Below are 21,435 nucleotides of genomic sequence, written 5' to 3' on the forward strand. Positions count from 1 at the left end.
CTCTAAAACATTTTAAAACAGCAAAAACAAAAATATATATACTTTGGAATACTTTTATTAGTCACACAAAGGGGAAATTTGCATCTTCACATGATCACATCACAGTCATTTGTGTGCTCAAACACATTAATATTCCAAGTATCAACCTCAGACCAACAAATAATATTCACAAGAAGTGTTCAGTCAACATGAAAAGAGGTTTTTAAGGGTAACCGTCATTGGTACAGCGGATTACTTCTCATTCCAACACCGCCGAGTTGAATCAGCTTCAACCTGTGGAGAAAAAAGGTGAGGAGAATATCATACATGAACTCGATTCCACCTATGACCTGTCCTAAATGTTTAAATATTGTGATTTTATTTGTGTCCAGTGGTGTACTTTATGATACTGAAATCTGTTCCTAATATTTTGCCCTTAGATGTTAACTAACATGTCCAGACTGCTGAAAATCACGCTGATGGTGGCCATGTGTGTGCTCGTCTTAACCACGCTGACGGCCAGTGGAGGGGCCATCTGGCATCAACTTTCAAAGACAGCACACGGGCAACACCAGGACATCATCCAGGCCCAGTCCAGATCAAGACATGGAAGGGGCACTGGCGCACAGTTTGTAGGCGGTAGTTTCGGTGGTGGCTTTGGGCCCATTGGCCAACGAGGTGGCGATGGGAGATTTAGTGGCTACAGTGGAGGTGGTGACTTTAGGGGCAGTGTCGGGGGTGGTCAACAGAGATGCAGTGGCTCCGCAGCCCTGCACATTGCGGTGGTTTCATAGAAGGTTCACCGGCAAAGGCTGTACACCTCCCATCAATTACATTTTGTCCAAAAATAAAAACAATTAAATCCTCGCAAACAGGCACCTAAGGCCAAACAATCCACTGCAGGCCGTCATCCAGGTACAACCCAGTGCACGTGTCAAAGCAATGCCAGGATGGCAGACACTGCAGCTCTTCTATTGTCCTATACATACAAAAATTAAATGAATGTCAAACATGAAATGAGTGTAAAGTTTTTTTTGTTTTTTTTGTTTTTTTTTTTTAGGTATTGCAGTTCAACGCAGTCATACACACATTCAGAACAAAAGTGTACCGGTCACTGACATAGCCCTCAATGGTCAGCCTCCTCCATATTTGGCGTATCAGGTCTCAGGGTATTCTCCTGTTGCATCAGTGCAGCCCAACTTTTACTAAAATGGCAACGTGAATTTCTATTGTGTAAAATGACACGACGCGTCTGTAAAATACGTAGAAAGAAAATAACAAAAGCTGAGCAAGTAAACTGCGGTAGACTGTGATGTTATTTATTATCATGGCATTTCTGTCAGTGCGTCACTAATTTCATCAGTTTGTTTTCATGGCAGCAAAGTGGGGCTGATTTCGTCTATTGTTGGCGACAGTCACTCCAGAACATCATGTTACGTCACACACAGGCGCCGAAGACAACCAGCAGCCAAATTGAAATACAGTAAATGAAAAAAAAAAAAAAACAACAGACACGTGCACTGCGTGGTGATTGGTGAAATAAAAATAATATAGGACACATGTCATTGAGGTTTGTTACACTGAAAGCTACACAACGCTCTTTTATTTTTCATTTTTTTCTGTACTGTATTTGGTTGCTTGGCAGGTGGGTGTTCCCTGCATGTGACATAGAACCTGTACCGGGAAGTCCGTTCTTGACGGTGTTTGGCTTTTCGCCGACGACTCGGACGGACCGGGCCAAAGGACGATTATTGTATGAATAAGAGCGGAGGGATGACGACGGAAGGGTACCCAAAACCCGGACGGAGGACGGACCAGAAAAATAAGGTAAGGTGCCCATCTCTGCCATTGACTGTCCGCAGCCAGACTGGAAGCGGAGCTCTTTTGGTTTCAAATGATGAGCTACTTCACTTACTACTAACCACTAGTAATTGTGTGTATTTTTTTTTCTATTCAGCTTTCGATATATTGACGCAAGTGGCGCTACTGTACAATTGATGCAAATTGATGGTTAGTAGACAGGAAGAGGACAAAGTGTACAGTTTCTTGAGTTTAATCAATGCGTTGTATTTGCCACGGTAATGAGATGCACTGAATGCAGTGGGCACAATGGAGAAGAAAAAAAGCTGCATCCAGGACACAAACAAACCAACCATCTGTGACTGCGGTAGTTCATTTGTTTCCAATCCATGAGTGGTATACAAATTCTGTAAATCCTGCAAAACAGCTGAAATATTAGTAAAGTCGTCTACAAATTCATTTTCCACAGCCACATAGTCTAATCAAGCAGTACGTAGTACTAACAACTTTAAATCACGAAAAGTAACAGCAGATCACCTTGGAGCATCACATAGACTTGACAAGTATCGTGGTGTGAAAAAGTTTCTGTCGCCTTGACCATTTTCAAGATTTTCCTTTATAAATCATTGGTTGTTTGAATCGTCAATCTCAGTTCAATATATCATATAGCAGACAAACACAGTAATATTTGAGAAGTGAAATAAAGTCTATTCCTTAAACAAAAGTAGGCAGGTGGATAAATTTGGGCACCCCAACAGAAAAATGACATCAATATTTCGTAGATCTTCCTTTTGCAGAAATAACAGCCTCTAAACACTCCCGATAGCTTCCAATGAAGATCTGGATTCCGGTTGAAGGTGTTTTTAGGACAAGAAAATCTTTGTCTCACATGATGAATGAATGAATGAATGAAAAGAAGCAGACTGTGCAAATGTACAGAGTGCATTAATTCATAGCCTCTTCTTAATTTGTCAATTTATGCACATCATCAAGAAGAAAATAAATCAAACTTGGGTGATGTTTCGCATTCATTTTATTTTTCGTGTATAGGAGAACAGAATTGTTCCTATGACATGGCAACATATTTTATTTATTTATTTATTTATTTTTTACTTTTACAGCTTGTCTTGGTTGTGCTGTGTTTAATTATTCATCCCCACTTGTTTGTTGTATCATCAAGTCACGGCCACCTGGGTCCCATGGACTGGGCCCGGATGATGCCCTGCTGTAACTTGAATGTACGGTGTTTTGTGCGGGCCTCTGCGCTGAACGTCAGTGTGGCTAAAAAGAGCACACACATGGCCACCACCAGGATGATCTTCAACAGTCTGGACATATCGGTTGATCTCTAAGGACAATATATTAGGAACAGATCTCAGTACGATACGGTCCAGTACACCAGTGGACACAAGGATCACAAAAACAAACATTTAGTCAGGGATGAGAACGAGAAAAAAATCTACTCGTTGACCGGGGGCGGGGGGAAGGGGGGGGGGGGACTCAAACTTGGACGCTGCTAATGCCAAACACATAAGGCACATTAAATGAGGTAACCGGGCACAGTAGACATTTTGCGCTGAACGGATTTGCACTTAATTTGTCACTCGTCATTTCCGTCCGAAAAAATCAGAAATTTGCAGATTGTTGTCAAATTCTCATCCGTGATTATGTAAAGTTCTTGTGTGGAATGCAAGCAGCGGCTGATGTTTGCTTACCTTTTCGCTCCACAGATCGAAGCTGAAGCAGTTTGTTGGAATTGTCGGGAAAAGCAATCTGCTGTAAAACTGGCGGTAAACACTTAAATACTTCTTTCATGTTGATTTAAAACTCTTGTTTGGGAAGGGTCAACATTTTTCTTGTGATGATGAAGTGACTAATAATGTGTTTGATTAAGTAACTGGTTTAGAGCTCAAATTCCCCCCACCCCACCTCATTGTCTTGCAAAATGGCCGCTGTGACTAAACAATCCAAGAGAAATGGAGTGGAAAATTACCAGCAGGTCTGGAATGATTTTTATTACTTTGTATATATGAGGGAAATTTATGGGATTAAGTGACTGGAAGGTATTTTTTAAGATTAAAAGAGTTTACGCCTGAGAATGACAAGAATGCCTTAGCTGACTGCACATGTATGTTTCCTAAACACGTTCGAAGAGACTTGTGATAGTAACTAATGCTAGAAACAATAACGGCACACGAGTACAGCAGTGGATTCTGGCATTCGCATGACGTCGGAGGGGGCAACACGACCCAAAACATATGTATTTTTTTAAATGGCATCTGAAATGGTCACAGCTGCACAAGACTGTGTTAATATTTATGATGACGTTCTCCGGCCCTGCACACTCAAAGTATGGCAAGCGGAGTTGGACGATGTTGGAAGCCGTGGGCTGGGCTCGAATGCCCTGCGGTGCCCTGTATGGATGATTTTTTTTTTTGGGGCGGGTGGGGTAACGCTTAAATAACTCATCTCAGGTTGATGAAGCACAATATTTGGGAAAGGTGAGAATTTATTTTTCTGAAGATGATTAATTGACTATTGATGATGAGTTGACTATTAATGTGTTTGACTAAGTAACCGGTTGAGACATGTTGATCAGGCCTCAAATACAGGGTGTTCCAAAAGTCTTGGGGACATTTGAAGTCCCCATATCTCCTTAACTACGAATGGTAGTAAGATAAAAGTCGTGCCATTTTAAAGCAAATGACATGAAGATTTTCGTGAAGCTATTGATTTTTTAAATTTCTTTTCAGTCCCATTAATGGCGTTCACTCAACCAGAAAAGGCGTTTTGTGTGCTTGAATTTGCAAAAACGGAATCGGGGACTGTTGTTCAACGTGCATTTCGCTGAAAATTCGGAAAGGAGCCACAAGAGAGGAAGTCCATAGTGAGATGGCATGGTAAATTCATAACGGATGGGTGCTTATGCTTTAAGCTGAAGGCACGAATAACAGTAGCTGTTGCAAGCATTGACAATGCAATGCTGGGACATGTTTGGCAAGAATTTGACTCTCGGTTTGATGTGTGTCGTGTGACCAATGGTGCGCACATTGAACATCTTTGAACATTCCATGTGAAAATTGAGATGACAAGCTTTCTGAATTTACCAGATGCGTTTTTATATCCTTAATAGTTTACGAGATATTCAATGTCAAAATGTGCCCAAGACTTTTGGAACACCCTGTATTTTGTCTTTTCTTCCTGAAGATCAGCAAGTTGTGCAGAAGCTCGATAATGATAATTTTAATCACCTGCGCGGAAGGTGGGAAACATCTAAAACATGCAGGATAGTGGCCCTGAAGAACTGATTTGGACACCACCGCACGATTCACTCTCACACACACACACACACACACACACACTGATTTGGACACCACCCCACAATTCACTCACACACACACACACACACACACACACACACACACACACACACACACACACACACACACACACACACACACACACACACACACACGTCATTTCAGCTCCGAGTACATTGTGTGTGTAAAAGTTATATAGTGAACTACGTTTTTGCACAGCGTTTCAAATTCTTGTGCAAAGGAAAAGTCTTTGAACACTCCTGCTCTGAAATATCTTAAAACGGCAAAAAGAAAAATATATAATTTGGCAGACTTTTTTTTTTTTTTTGTCACACAAAGGGGATATTTGCAACTGAACATAATCAAATCAAAGTAAATTTGCTTGCTGAAACACATTAATATTCCAATAATCAACCAAGGAACAACAAATACTATTCACGTGACGTATTAAGTCAACATGAAAACACGAACTAAAGGGTTACCGTCATAGGTACAGCAAATTACTTCTCACTCCAACACCGCCGAACTGAATCAGCTTCCTCCTGTGGAGCAAAAAGGTGAGAATACGCTGACACCCAGTGCAGAGGTCATCTCGTACCAACTTTCTAAAACAGGACAAAGGCAACACCAGGACAACATACAGCCCCAACCCAGATCAAGATTTGGAAGTGACACTGGCGCACAGTTTGGAGACGGTGGCTCCGGCGACAGTGGTCACTTCAGTGGACGGTGGTGACTCCTGGGGTGGTGGTCAAAGGGCAGGCAAGTGGTGGCTTTGAGGCATTGGCCAAGGTCACGGTAGCCCTAAGGAAGGTCGTGGCTTCATGAGCACCTATTTAAAAATGAAATCACCGCAAACAGGCACCCAGGCCAAACAAGTCACCTGCCGGCCGTCATCCAGGCACAATCCAGGGCACGTGTCAAAGCAATACTAGGATGGCAGGGACTGCAACTGTTCTCTTCACCTGTAAATGAAAAATAAAATGAATATCACACATCAAATGAGCGTGTAGGGTTTTTTTAAAAGAGAAAATATATTTGAGAGTTATTGTAATTGTTGGTAATATGACTTCTGAGTTGTGGAGCCCCACAGGGATCGGTACTTGGCCCTCTCATGTTCATCATCGACATGCTTCCGCTTGGTGACATCATATATAAATATAACATTAGTTTTCACTGTTATGCTGATGATACCCAAGATTACACGCCGTTACAAATAACTAAGTAGCAGTAGTTGTGATCTCAAGGCCTACCTTTGTCAACCGGTTGCCAGATCAAAGACAATGTTTTCATAATCATCCTGACATCAAGATGTTCTTTTCTTTCTTGAAGGTGGATGATTTACTCCAACCGGTTGCTTGTTCAAACACAATACTGTATACACCTAATTGTCCCTGGAACAACACATTATTTTTCCAAAAATGGAATGTTAAGTCAACACGAGAAGAGGTATTTCAGGCTTACCGCACATGCATTCTCACTCCCAACACCAACGAGCTGCTTTAGCTTCAACCTGTGGAGCGAAAAGGTGAGTGAACATCCACACGAGAACTATACAATTTTTTTTTGTTCTCCGTTGTTGTCCATTGGTGTGCTGAGTCTTACTAATATTGTACCCTTACAGGTTCACCAACATGTCCCCACTGCAGAAGGTCACCCTGACGGTGGCCATGTGTGTGCTTATCTTGGCCACACTGGCGCCCAGCGCAGAGGCCCGCAGGCACACACGGGTCTCAAGTGTCCCCGAGTCGGCAAAGAAGGATCCAAATCCAGTCGAGATTAACAACTGGAGGCACACAGTTTTTGCGGGGCAGAAAGGTAAGAGGAGCATCATGCATCCATTGGATTCTACATGAGAACTGGGCTAAATGTTTATTACAGTGGTACCTCTACTTACGAACGTCTCTTCATACGAAATTTTCAAGTTACGAAATGTTTCAACAGGAAAATATTGCCTCTTGTTACGAAAGAAATTTCAAGATACGAAAGGTAAAAATACAGTGTGGGCTGGTACTTGAAGCTCCGAGTTTCCTGAATGCAACATACTTACAGCTGCTCTGCTATTGGCCATTACCGAGCATCATCCTGGCACCCCCTTGGCTAGGAGGGACTTCTACCAGATGTGTCTATGTGTGTTGATAGATAAATAGATTGTGTGTATGCAGCGTCTTCGTCATCCGCCCCTCGGGCCATGAGGTGTTCCAGTAGTTTTACGTAAATGTGAATTACCTTGAAAAAGTGTTCACCAGTCGGGCGATCGCTCACTATGCTGATGTTTGCCTGGGACATTTTCAAAGGATTGTTAAAAGCCGACAGAAGCGAACGTCCTCGGATCAGTTCTTTACAAAACGCCACGCAAAAACCACTTCTGAGAGAGAAGATGGACTAAAGATGAGGACGCAGTTAAAAGTGAAATGACCATCATTTTTATTCTTTACTCGATACTTTATTTTTTTACATTATGCACAACTCTCATTTATTGTTGAATAATCTAATTGTAACATATATTTGCTCCATATTTTGATGCATTTTTATTCTTTAGGAAACATTGATGTCTGAATTTTGGGAGGGCTTGGAACGAATTAGGGCATTTACATGGGAAACTCGTCGACTTACAAAACTTTCTCGTGAAGAAATTTCTTCTAGAACCAATATATTGCTCTTTACAGGTGAATCAATATGTCAAGACTGCTGAAGGTCACCCTGACGGTGGCCATGTGTGTGTTCTTCTTAGCCACACTGAGGATCAGTCCTGAGCCACCACGTGGACGCCCCGGCGCCATCCCATCCAGGCCCAGTACAGGACATAATCGAAGCAATACGGAGGCCCAGAACTCACAGGCAAAGAAACAAATGCGGATGAATGACGAAATACAGCACCTCCAAGACGGCAGGTAATAATAGTAAAAATAAAATATCTTGTAATGTAATTGCAAGAATTCTATAGTCACACATGAAGAGTAGCTGGGATTGGACTACAGCGCGCCTGCGACCCTCGTGAGGATAAGAACATCAGATAATGGATCGTGACAGAATAAAAGGGGTTATAAAATATGAAACAAGTTTGAGGTCTTTTTTTTTTTTTTTCCAGAAAAAATTGCAGTGCAACATTAAGAATATTACCCGAGCCAGATGTGTTGACTCCTCTAGACTGTACTTTTGTTGCCCCTCCCCAGGTGCTGCAACTTTGCCAAGGGAGTTGGGACACCGTGAGAAGCATCAACGGAACCAAACACATTTGTTCAGCTTCCAAAACAAGTGCTCATGTTGACTTAACAGGTTACCGGTAACCATGTTAGTGAAAGTGACTGCGTCTCAATTGGACAAATCAACGATGAAAGTAATTGTATTTAAAAAAAAAAAAAAACTAAACTATAAAATAAATGTAATAATTCACCTGTTGACGAATAAGAGTGAAGTTCATGTTCCAATTGTTTCTATTGCTGTATTTTAAATGATACCGTTATAAATAAATCCATTATCAAAACAGCAATTCGAAGAGCAGTCGGATGCTTTGCTCTTACCCATTTATGTATTTATTTATTTATTTTGCTGCATGTTTTGAGTCGTTATCCTGTAGCATGAATCATCCATTATAGTATTTTGTGTTTATGTGTTTTGTGAGCATGTCATAACCAGAGGCGGGTAGTAGCGCGCTACATTTACTTTGGTACATTTACTTTTTATAAGTGTACCTATGACATGCAGGATAATGGCCCTCAAGAAGTGGATTTGGACACCACTCCACGATTCAATCTCACACACACGGACGTCATTTCAGCTATATACAAAGTGGATGGTTTGAGTACAAGTTATATGGTATAGTGAACTATGTTTTGGCACGGCGTTTCAAATTCTTGTGCAAGGGAACAGCCTTTGGATACTTCTGCTCGGAAATATCTTTAAACAGCATAAAGAAAAAAAAAATTAACTTTGGAAAACTTTTATTAGTGATACAAAGGGGAAATTTGCAGCCCAACATAACCACACCACAGTCAGGTGCTTGCTCAAACACATTACTATTCTAAGTATCAACCTGAGAACAATAAATATTTTTCACAAACAATGTTAAGTCAACATTAAAAGGGGTATTTAAGTGTTACCATCACTGGTACAGCAGATTACTTCTCACTCCAACATCAACGAGCTGAGCAAAAAGGTGAGTGGAACATCATACATTAACTGGCTTCCACGCAAGAATTGTACTAAACGTTTAATATTGTGATCTTTGTTGTGTCCAGTGGTGTCCTTTATTATACTGAAATTTGTTCCTACTATTTTGCCCACAGAGGTTAACCAGCATGTCCAGACTGCTGAAAGTCACGCTGATGGTGGCCATGTGTGTGCTCATCTTAGCCACGCTGACGGCCAGTGCAGAGGCCATCTGGCAGCAACTTTCAAAGACAGCACACGGGCAACACCAGGACATCATCCAGGCCCAGGGCAGAACAAGATTTGGAAGAGAAACTGTCGCACAGTTTGGGGGGGGGTGGTTTTAGTGGTGGACTTGGGGGCATTGGCCAAAGAGAAAGTGGCCGCAATCGATGCGGTAGCCCGAGGGGATGTGGTGGATTTGGTGGCTTTGGATGCGATGGCGGTTTCGGGGGGTAGTCAACACAGAGGCAGTGGGTCCGCAGGCCTGCACATTGCGGGGGATTCATAGAATGTTCACCGGCAAAGGCTGTACACCTCCCACCAATTAATTTTTGTATGAAAAATAAATAAATGAATGAAATCATCACAAACAGGCACCCAGGTCAAACAAGCCATCTGCCGGCCGTCATCCAGGCACAATCCAGGGCACGTGTCAAAGCAATACCAGGATGGCAGATGCTGCAACTCTTCTATTGTCCTCTATATGAAAAATTAAACTAATATCAAGCATTAAATCAGTGTACAGTTGTTTTGTTTTTTGGAGCTACTGCAGTTCAACAGCCATACACACATTCAGTACAAAAGTGTAACGGTCACTGATATAGCCCTCAATGGTCAGCCTACTCCATATTTGGCGTATCAGGTCTCATGGTATTGTCCTGTTGTATCAGTGCAGCCCAACTTTTACTTAATCTCCCTCGCACAGGAACAGCAGCAATTCCTGGCATGCAAATTATGTGCGTTCACGCCGGGTGGCATGGGGATGCAACACGATGCAAACTATTTGTCTTTTAAATGGCAACGTGAAATGATTTTCTGTTATGTAATGACATGGCATATCTGTAAAATACGTGGAAAGAAAATAACAAAAGCCGAACAAGCAAACTGTGGTAGACTGTGATGTTATTTATTATCATGGCATTTCTGTCAGTGCGTCACTGTTTCCGTCAGTATTCCATGACAGCAAAGTGGGTCTGAATTCGTCTATTGTTGGCGACAGTCACTCCAGAACATCATGTTACGTCACACACAGGCGCCGAAGACAACCAGCAGCCAAATTAAGAAAAAAAATGAAATTAAAACAACAGACACACGCACAGCGTGGTGATTGGTGAAATAAAAGTAATATAGGACACATGTCATTGAGGTTTGTGAGACTGAAAGCTACACAACACTGTTTTAATTTTCATTTTTTTTTCTGTATTTGGCTGCTTGGCAGGTGGGTGTTACCTGCATGTGACGTAGTACCAGTAAGTCCGTTCTTGACGGTGTTTGGCTTTTCGCCGACGACTCGGACGGACCGGGCCAAAGGACGATTATTGTATGAATAAGAGCGGAGGGATGACGACGGAAGGGTACCCAAAACCCGGACGGAAGACGGACCAGAAAACTAAGGTAAGGTGCCCATCTCTGCCATTGACTGCCCGCAGCCAGACTGGAACCGGAGCTCTTTTGGTTTCAAATGATGAGCTACTTCACTTACTACTAACCACGAGTAATTGTGTGTATTTTCTCCCCCATTCAGCTTTGGATACATTGGCGCAAGTGATACTATTGTACAAGTGATGCAAATCGATGGTAAGTAGACAGAAAGAGGACAAAGTGTACAGTTTCTTGAGTTTAATCAATGCGTTGTATTTGCCACGGTAATGAGATGCACTGAATGCAGTGGGCACAATGGAGAAGGAAAAAAAAGCTGCATCCAGGACACAAACAAACCATCTGTGACTGGTAGTTCATTTGTTTCCAAATCCACGAGTGGTAAAGACATGATGTAAATCCTGCAAAACAGCTGAAATATTCGTAAAGTCGTCTACAAATTCATTTTCCATCGCCACATAGTCTAATCAAGCAGTTCAGAGTATAAACAAGTTTAAATCACGAAAAGTAACAGCAGATCACCTTGGAGCATTACATCAACTTGACAAGTGCAGTGGTATGAAAAAGTTTGGGACGCCCTAATCATTTTCAAGATTTGTTCCTCTGTTCCTCTGCCTGAATGCCTTGGTAGAATTTGAGCAGCGTTTAGGGTCGTTGTCTGGTTGAAGTATCCAGCCTTGGCGCAACTTCAACTTTGTCACTGATTCTTGAACATTGCTGGAAATTGCCGATACGTGACTGGAATCCGTGCAACCTTCAACTTGAACAAGATCGCCAGTACCTGCACTTGGCCACACAGCCCCACAGCATGATGGAACCACCACCAAATTTTACTGTGGGTGGAAAATCTTGAAAACGATCAAGGGTGCCCAAACTTTTTTTATACCACTGCATCTCTTAGCCACCCCCCCCCCAAAAAAAGCAACAACTTCTTGAGTCCACATCCACTCAGAATGACAGAGATAACAAATTTGCATTTCTAGCATTTTCAGAATCCGTTTTTTGCAGGAATGGGTAATTTTTTTTTTTTCCCCGATCGGGAACAATTTGTGCATTATACAGTAAATACATTTTGATCGTTTTCATTCCCCAGTGGGCGATGCTATTTGGTTTAGCATTATATAGTCATGGCAATTTGTGAGTTAGATGATTTTGAGTTTTGGAGTTCCTCTGAGGGTCAAAAGTTTTGACTTGCCTGCCAGGGCCAATCAAATGCTCTCGTGCAAAGCGTAGGATTGCGCACCCTTGCGTCGAAGAAAGATCCAAATGACTACAATTCGTAAAATGATAATGCATTTAATGTAGGGCATCTAGAGAAAAAAAAAACAAACGATCCAGTACTGATATGAACAAAGGGAGCAGGGGTGACTAAATCTCACAAAATACAGAATTACCTAATACAGATGACTATTTTGCGTAACATTAAGGGTCCTTTGTATGAGAGGGGCAACGCATTTGGGACAACGTGATTAAACTCGCATGTTTATTTGAAAGCACAAAAAAAAAAAGAAAAAAGTTAATATTACTTTGGAGTTTAAAGATCTCCTATAAATAGAATTTATTTCTGGATAACAGAGTATATTCTCTTCAGCTTCAGGAAACTCAAGTGTCTCCGTGTTAAAACAATACTTTCTTTACACTTCAGTATATTCAAATAAAATAAGGCAGCTTACATATTGCCGCAGTCTTGTCTGTGTGAAAGGAGTGAACTCTCTTTTTCTCTCTATAAGCACTCGTTTTTGAGAACCAGGGCAGCACGTGCCGTGGAACCTGTTCCGGTCAACTGATGGACCCTCCAGGTCAAGACATGGCCAACATGGTCCAGTTTGTGGAGAAAATGATGGGAGGTGGACGGGTTCAGTATCGCGGTGTTTTGTCACACGTTGAACAGGCGCAACCGGCGGGAGGGGAGGGAAAAAAAAATGCTAACGATGGGAGCTTTGATCATTTCATGAGTTTGCATAGCAAACTGTACATAGCTAGTGCTGCCACAATGTAAAGCCACAAATGACAATATACACATTTACAAATTTACAAAAGGAGGAATCTGTGCGAAACAAAAAGGAGTCACCGTTGAGGCAGTCGCCTGGCTGCGCCATGCCAAGTCTGGAGATGGAAATGGGAATAGAGAGCGTTTTGGAGCGCAGAAGTCTGCGTTCCAGAGCACCGTCGCGTCACCGACAGTTAACATCTTCAGAGACCCTCTTTGCTTGAATTGGCGCAAGAGAGATGTAAACAGTTTGATAGCTCGTCAATAGTGCGTGGGTGTCCTTGTTAGGGGCTTCTGGGATGCCTAAATTCATCTCCCCTTTTGAATCCAGACGCTCGCACGCCTCTTTACACACCGTTGGCACTGATCTTGCTCTTCTGGGACACTTCAGTTGCTGCTTTAGCCTGCCAGAGAAACGAGAAAAAGTTTTTTTTTTTTGTAGATTTGTCACGGCAGAGTTATTAGATACAGCACTGGTTTTAGATAACATATTTTGTGGCTGTTCATGGATATACAGAAAAAGTAATGGAAACATTCTCTTGAATTGACATTTAAAATGCCATTACACTTTCCCAAAATAAATTGGGAAGACAAACTAATGGATATGTGGATGACGTACTTAACTCACTTAATTATCTACAGTACAGCTGTAATGTTTTTTGATAGCGTTAGGAAAGATTTAGAGACTGTGGAGATAAACAAAGTAACTTAAACTTTAGCGTGAGTGTGGGTGATGGCGACAGCTCTATAAATAGCGGCTATTTAGAGATCACTGATCAAAGTTTCTATTCAGGAATTTTCATGGGCGCTTGTGCTTTTGTTAGACCGGTAGGCTGAACGTTTCGGCTCGACACCAACCTCAAAATTCTACATTGGTCGTTTTAGTTTTGCTTCATTTTTAATGAAGAGATACGACTCATCCAAAATAACAAATGTGGTTTAAAGAGGTTAGGATGTTATTTGTGAAAGACCAAAGCCAGGAAAGGCTAATCGGATGAGAAAACGCAGTCTGCTAATCCTTGCTTCATCGCTTTGTCTTCCATCCGAATCGTGCTCACACATTGCAGTAAAAGAGATTTTAAGAACCAAAATGACGCCTTGTTAAAGATGCCAAAGGAGAGTAAGCGAGTTTGCATCCGTTTAAGGTGCCTGGTCAATTCACTCACTGCTCTCACGTGTTCTCAAATTGTACACCAACAATTTTTTTATTTGTATAACTCATTAGTAAGCAGTACCACATTTTTCTGCTCACCTGGAGGACTTCAGCGGGAGTTAAAGGTTTGTCTGAGATGATGGGAGCCTTGTTCCTTATCTCCTCTGCCTGCAACACAAAGATGATAAATGGTTCCACTTTTCAGTAAGACTAAGCATCTAAGAATTGGTTCTGAATACATTTAACAATACTAGAAATAATAGATATAAGTAATAGACTTGATAAACTGATGAGAGTAATTTCAATGGGAAGATTGAAGTCATGCCCGCGTATTTTAACAGGATGTGTCTTGAACTTTACTTTAAGGCTTACCGTATTTTCCGCACTATAAGGCGCACCAAAAAGCATTCCATTTTCTCAAAAGCCGACAGAACGCCTTATCATCCAATGCGCCTTATATGTGGATCAATATTCTGATTTCTTGGACGCAGTATTTAAAAATTTCTGTAAAGCGCTTTGTTACAGCTGCAGTGGTTGTGAAAGCTCTATATAAATAAAGCTGTCTTGTATGATATTACCTGTTGCATAGCTCCATCTAGTGGATGCATAACGCAACTGCAGCCACTATTGTAGCTTCTATTCTATGTGCCTTATAATGCGGCGCGTCCTATATATGAAAACAGTTTTAAAGTAGGCCATTCATTAAATGTGCGCCTTATACTCCGAAGCGCCTTATAGTGTGGAAAATACGGTACTTTTGGTAACTGGAGAACAAGTTTTCCTGTCTTTGAGAAAGCAGAACATTTTGAGGCAACTCAAAACAGGATCAGGCTGGGAAAGGTCATGTAATGGTAGCAACAATGATTCCAAAATGAACTCAATAGCGTTTGCATAGGAACTGATTTGAACCGCCCTCCATCCAGTTGACCTTATCTAATTTTGTCTTGTGTTGTAGGAAAGTACGGACCGGCCTGTCTTTGATGATGAGCGCAGGGTCCGACAGCCGGTCTGAGCTGACCAAGGGCACATTTGGCTGTTTCGTACTGTATTGTATTCCCTTTAGCGAAGCCTCTGTTAGTGGAACCAAAGCGCAACTCCAGCCACTATTGTAGCTTCTATTCTATGTGCCTTATAATGCGGCGCGTCCTATATATGAAAACAGTTTTAAAGTAGGCCATTCATTAAATGTGCGCCTTATACTCCGAAGCGCCTTATAGTGTGGAAAATACGGTACTTTTGGTAACTGGAGAACAAGTTTTCCTGTCTTTGAGAAAGCAGAACATTTTGAGGCAACTCAAAACAGGATCAGGCTGGGAAAGGTCATGTAATGGTAGCAACAATGATTCCAAAATGAACTCAATAGCGTTTGCATAGGAACTGATTTGAACCGCCCTCCATCCAGTTGACCTTATCTAATTTTGTCTTGTGTTGTAGGAAAGTACGGACCGGCCTGTCTTTGATGATGAGCGCAGGGTCCGACAGCCGGTCTGAGCTGACCAAGGTCCCATTTGCGCCGTTCTCCGCCGGAGTGGTTTTCTGTGAAAATAGCAGCCAGGAAATTCATTTCATCTCCAAGCCGTGGTGAATTTTGACACTAAGCATCGGTGCCGTAGAATCCCAAACACCGCGTGACACCGTTTTGCTTGCGATTTGACATTTTGGAACCCAAACTAGTTGCAGAAGATCGGCAACTCATGAAAACTTTGTGACCCGACTGAATAGTTTAGTTACGTTCGGCGGCGTCACGAGGTGTGCAGCCGGGCTTAACACTGTAGCTCGAACCTCAAGTTTGGGCACAGGCGGGATGACCGGGGCCTTGGGTTTGAGGTCAGTCAGGTACATGGCTCTGGAGAGCAGCAGCAGGGATGGAGGAACGTTCTCATTCAGGTGGAGGTCCAGCCACTGGATTTAGGGAGACAGGTATTAACAGTCTGGTTAATGAACAACCTCATCTAGGCATCTACACATGCGCTGGGGTCTCGATTCCTAAGGGCCTTAACTCCGACAAAATCTGGAGCTGACCAACATTTGCGGGGACCATTATGCCTTTTCGTGACACTTTCTGAGCAAAAGAAAATGAGAAAAGTACAAGAATCTCCATAGGAGGTTACAATAGAAAGAAAAATTCTGGTGGTATGCTACTTTCGATTTGAATCCGTTTCTGATTGTTTACCTGTTGCAGTTGCAGACGGAGCTGATCTGTTGTAAGACCGAGAGATCTCATTCCACGGCTGCGACAAGCCGCCTGAAGCTCTGACACACTCATTGCTGATACACCCTCTGCTGCAATCATCTGCACAAAAACAAACAATTTAAATATCTTTCAGACATGAGAAAGGTGAGCAACATGCCCAACATCGGAACCCTGATTTACTTTTTTCAATGTTATACACCCCGTTGGACATTTTGTATAAATTGGTTTGCCGTGGCATCGAACAAAGCAATCGACTGCATAGATAGTTGTTGAGTATTAGTTACACAAGGCTTCCTGTCATTCATCCGCTCACCTCGTCGTCTGACTTGATGGTCCTTAGTTGCAACATCAGCTGGAATCGCAACAAGTTGTTGGTGCCGATGGGCTGCAGCTCCAGCAGTTTGCACAGGGCCACCAGCTGGGGGCGCTCCAGGTGCTCCAGCGTCAGCTCGTCCTCAAACAGCTTTGAAAAGCGGACGATGTCCTTGGTGGTGGGCTGCTCGCCGGTGCCCCGGACCTGACACGGGACACATGGATGTTCACGTGAAATGAGATGGACCAGCAGATTCCGACCTGGTGGGTGTTTACTGGTCAGTGGATGTTAAACAGCACTCTGGCTCCAATTGTTTTGGAAGTACTGTTACAATCAATGCAAACACTATATGGCTTCACATACAAACTAATGAAGGTGACTTGAAACTCATACGCGAGAACAGTGAAGTGAACTAACAAATGATAACGGCAAGTCTTTTCTCGACGATGTACCTGCTGAACATAGCTGGAGAAGCGTTGAGTCTCATCTTCGCTCTGAGCCGTGGCCTTGTTCCTTCGAGCCATCTCAGCAATGGTCTCTTGGAGGAACTTGGCAAGTTCCAGCTTCGCGGCCAGGCCCTTCTTCTGCTTCTCCTCCTGCACGAGAGGAGAAGGTGGAGATATTCGCAGATTTTAGTTTGTTTTTGACTAACTAAACATAGTGAGCATCATCCACTTCGATACGCTTGGTGGTATCTTATAGCAGTTTCAGTTCGCTTATGGTGATATGTGACACCATCATGGTTCATTACCAAAACACACCACCTGTAGAGCAGATATGGCATCTGAATATTAATAGCGGAGCTTCAATAGAAATTCCGGTGATAAGTAATCTACGCCACTGGACTCAAAAGTATTCAAGGATTTCCTGGATCACTGCACATTCGTCATCGTGCACATTGTGCACATTAGGGAGGAATTTGCTTCCTGTCGAAATTCTATTTGAACATGTTTATTAACAGATTCACTTTTTGAACTATAGAATTAAATTAAAACCTCATTTATTTATATGCACCTGTACAGAGGCCCCCAACCATTACATCAGGAAACAGTAATTCAGACACAGTTTACGCCATCATCCTAAAAGTCAAGGCCACTTTAAAACACTACTCTCAGCATCTCTGTTTTGAAACTTTGAAAGGATCACTTATGACATAATAAATAGCAGGCCGTGTCCTCTGAGGTCAGGACAGCTGCATAGCTAAGTCACTGAGGCACGCTCAGTCATAATCATAGGGGTGATGCTATGGACAAGAGATTAAAAATAAATGTGTGTACAACAACGCGCCAATGGCTTCTAAAATAAACGCAGTCAGCTGGCTCTGAGGCCAGACATACTTGCACCTTATCTGTATCTTACGTTACATAATCAGCAGTAAACGGTTGCCGAGGCCGTATGCGTGTGTGTGTGTACATGTCAACATGCCTTTTTGGACTCTGTCTCGAAGGTGGAGGGCAACATGTCTGGGAAGAGCTTGAGGAAGACAGGAAGGAGGAACTCCATGAAGGGGACGATGATGAACACCATGAAGGGTACCAGACGGAAGAGGTCAGCGCATGTTCTCATCAGCTGTGAACACACACAACAAACACCAATGGCACTTTTTCTTGCAGCACCCACATCTTGCTATGCAATAGTAGGCAAGTTTTGTGAAGTGCGATGAACCCTGCTGAGCTTTTTCCGTTACGCCCAAGAAATTGTGATTTCAGATAAACTGTACTGAAATAGTATTCAACTTTAGACAATGATGTCCGGCAGTGTATTTTCTGCTTTGTTGTTTGATGTGGAGCAGGTGTTCACATTTGGATAAATCAATCAAAAACCTCTCTCACCCTTCTCCTTTCCCTGCGTGTGAGGATCTGTCCGTGCAGCAGGCTCCACACCATCCTGCCTGCAACCGTGGTGTCAATACCGAGCAATCGGAAGCCATTATAGTAATGTTTCAGCTCGTCGACAATCCTCAGATACAGAGCCTTCTTCACCAAGGACTTTTCCTGTGCCGTGGGCAGAGGCGAGACAGCAGCGGGCGCTACAGGTGGTGGAGGTGGCGTTTGTGGTTGGGCTACAACAGCTGCAGGGTCCTTCTTCTCGCCCAACTCCAAATTCTGAGTAGGGGCTGAGGTTTTCGTCTCCTCATTTTTAATGTCCTGGCGCCAAACGACGGAACTGTGCAGAGCTCGGGCGAGTAGGGCGGAGCTTTGGCTGCAGCCCAGATTGCGGTCTCTGTAACAGTGAGGGTGGCCGTAGCGGGAGTGCCTCAGTGGGTTTGTCGATGAGGAGATGTTGCGTGGAGGTTCTAGGTGGAGGTAGGCTCTGGATGACAAAGAGGAGCAACTGTGCCGCTGGGATATCAGATACGATCCCCTGTGTGGACACCAAGAAAACTGAGCAGGTACGATGCAAACAGTGGAACCTTCAAAATTGTTATCATTTGGAGTTCAAACAAAGACAAACAAGACATTGGAAAATTACTTCTTGGTACACAAGCAGAGTACTGAACTTTTCAACTCTGTCTTATGTGTCAAGTACTAACGGGTTCATGGAAAAATGCCAAAACCTGTAGGGTGCAGCAGCTCAAAATTCATGTTCCATAATGACAGCAGATTATTCAAATGCTTTGCCACGTTCTTCAACAATCGCTGGATTTAAACTTTTCACACTCCCATGATCGACAAAGTGGGAAGTGCATTTACTTGTTGGCAAATTGATGGATTTGCAGACCAAATTCTTGAATTAATAGAAACTGTTAAATAATGGTGTTGTCTACATTAAAACATAAATACACATACATATTCATATACAGAAATATAAAGATAATAATCTCAGAAATAGATACATAGAGATATAGGGACAATCATTTTACTTCTATGTAATTAGGCTGTAACACTTACGTAACATCTTCCTACACGCATCTCTTGTACTTAAATGATTAACTTCAGAGAGTGGGCAGCTTTCGACAGAAAATTTTCACCTTTGACTTGTACCGGTACATATTTATTTCAAACTAATAATCACGACGGAAATACTTGAAACTATAACATGCAGCAACTCATAACGAATGAATTGAACATAAAAATCAGCGAAATACAATTACAATTCAAATCTGTGAATGATTTCGGATAAGAGGGAAATATGTCGACTGTTAGCACAGGAGCTGCAACAAGCGTGTTCCTCCGACGTTTCTTCCCTTGTAAACAACGTGGAGGTAGTATGGCACTTTGTTTTTTTTTTTTTGGTTTCGCAATTTATTTGTGGTGAACCTCTTATTATTATTCTGTGACAGATAATGTAAAAAAATGATGGCGTGACGATTTTATCTTGTAACACACTACGGTGTAGATATATATCTGGGGATTATAATGATTATTCTAAACGAACAAAATTAAAGCTCTTACCTGGATCGTGTAACAGCAAAAAGCACCTGGTGGCTGAAAACTGCCATTGCATGGGTAGATCACTTTGGAGGCAGGAACATGAGAGAGAGAGCAAGCTTAGATCCAATTAGAATTTCCTGTTATCGAAGACACAATCATTTTACTTCTATGTAATTAGGCTGTAACACTTACGTAACATCTTCCTACACGCATCTCTTGTACTTAAATGATTAACTTCAGAGAGTGGGCAGCTTTCGACAGAAAATTTTCACCTTTGACTTGTACCGGTACATATTTATTTCAAACTAATAATCACGACGGAAATACTTGAAACTATAACATGCAGCAACTCATAACGAATGAATTGAACATAAAAATCAGCGAAATACAATTACAATTCAAATCTGTGAATGATTTCGGATAAGAGGGAAATATGTCGACTGTTAGCACAGGAGCTGCAACAAGCGTGTTCCTCCGACGTTTCTTCCCTTGTAAACAACGTGGAGGTAGTATGGCACTTTTTTTTTTTTTTTTGGTTTCGCAATTTATTTGTGGTGAACCTCTTATTATTATTCTGTGACAGATAATGTAAAAAAATGATGGCGTGACGATTTTATCTTGTAACACACTACGGTGTAGATATATATCTGGGGATTATAATGATTATTCTAAACGAACAAAATTAAAGCTCTTACCTGGATCGTGTAACAGCAAAAAGCACCTGGTGGCTGAAAACTGCCATTGCATGGGTAGATCACTTTGGAGGCAGGAACATGAGAGAGAGAGCAAGCTTAGATCCAATTAGAATTTCCTGTTATCGAAGACCTTAATTATTAGTAAAGCACGTGTATTTCGCACACGGCGGATTGTCAAGGGAATTTCTTGGTCGGCAAGCACGACTCGACATTATGACAAATGTGAGAAGCATGACATTAGAAACAGTGGGCTTGGATGAGTTTGAATCAGCTTTAAAATGCGCATTTTAGGTTACAACAATTGTATAGCCACTAGTTTAAAATACACGTATCATTTCAGACTAGTTCACTCTTTATTAAGTAAGTCTTTGATGCCCCGACGTACCACGGACTCCACGCTCAGGTCAACAAACAGCACTCGCAATGTTTTGGTTATTTTCCACTCACGTCACTTCAGACGTTAAACTGGTGTCTCGACTAGATCGAGTAGAAGTGTAAACCACAAGGAAAAACGCCTTCGAGGACTCAGTCTACTTTAAACGCATACAGTTCGAAGTCATGTTATATCCATCTGACACTTGCAACTATCAGTTTCTAGTCTTAGCCGGTTAGCTTGTCACCGTAGCTAGCTAGCGAGTGAAATGGCGAGCCCACTAACCTCCAACGTCAATGACCCAACTGTCGCTGCTGACAATGTGTTTAAAGGCTTGATCGGTGCGACCTGAGAAATACGATCCATCCTCAACAAGCGGCCATTGTAAACAAGAACGACGATGTCAGAGGACCCGATGGTGATAAATCCATTGGCGGTGGCAGAAGCAGATTCTAGGAGTCGTCGTATCTCCTCCTCCACGGAAGCAGCA

At 42.3% G+C, this 21,435-nt stretch overlaps 1 protein-coding gene and 3 long non-coding RNA genes across 6 annotated transcripts; 2 read left to right on the forward strand and 2 right to left on the reverse strand.

Annotated features, from left to right (window-relative positions):
• Positions 1–67: 67 nt before the first annotated feature.
• LOC109526016 (uncharacterized) lies at positions 68–9,546 on the forward strand. The gene is made up of 3 exons (XR_002170251.1): positions 68–288; positions 420–710; positions 9,536–9,546. It is a non-coding gene; the product is annotated as an uncharacterized LOC109526016 (long non-coding RNA).
• Positions 1,638–2,097, forward strand: LOC109526026 (uncharacterized). Its single transcript, XR_002170255.1, has 2 exons — positions 1,638–1,806; positions 1,937–2,097. It is a non-coding gene; the product is annotated as an uncharacterized LOC109526026 (long non-coding RNA).
• On the reverse strand, positions 2,891–3,702 carry LOC109526006 (uncharacterized). Its single transcript, XR_002170248.1, has 2 exons — positions 3,495–3,702; positions 2,891–3,127 (listed from the first exon to the last, which is right to left on the reverse strand). It is a non-coding gene; the product is annotated as an uncharacterized LOC109526006 (long non-coding RNA).
• A 2,586-nt stretch (positions 9,547–12,132) lies between the features above and the next one.
• letm2 (leucine zipper-EF-hand containing transmembrane protein 2) lies at positions 12,133–21,426 on the reverse strand. Of its 3 annotated transcripts, XM_019886975.1 has the most exons (12): positions 21,231–21,426; positions 20,573–20,634; positions 18,336–18,867; positions 17,929–18,072; positions 16,956–17,099; positions 16,504–16,707; positions 16,170–16,289; positions 15,779–15,898; positions 15,494–15,532; positions 14,964–15,014; positions 14,096–14,164; positions 12,133–13,247 (listed from the first exon to the last, which is right to left on the reverse strand). In XM_019886975.1, the coding sequence occupies exons 2-12, from the start codon at positions 20,617–20,619 to the stop codon at positions 13,191–13,193; spliced, it is 1,527 nt and encodes a 508-aa protein (XP_019742534.1). In that variant the 5' UTR covers positions 20,620–20,634; positions 21,231–21,426; the 3' UTR covers positions 12,133–13,190. The 3 variants fall into 3 exon arrangements, with proteins under 3 accessions (XP_019742534.1, XP_019742517.1, XP_019742525.1); XM_019886958.1 differs by lacking the exon at positions 14,964–15,014 and having other exon boundaries at positions 15,443–15,532; XM_019886966.1 differs by lacking the exons at positions 14,964–15,014; positions 20,573–20,634; positions 21,231–21,426 and adding an exon at positions 19,899–20,019 and having other exon boundaries at positions 15,443–15,532.
• Positions 21,427–21,435: the final 9 nt, after the last annotated feature.

Source organism: Hippocampus comes, unplaced genomic scaffold (genome assembly GCF_001891065.2).
Source record: "Hippocampus comes isolate QL1 unplaced genomic scaffold, H_comes_QL1_v1.1 scaffold155, whole genome shotgun sequence".
Taxonomy (NCBI): domain Eukaryota; kingdom Metazoa; phylum Chordata; class Actinopteri; order Syngnathiformes; family Syngnathidae; genus Hippocampus; species Hippocampus comes.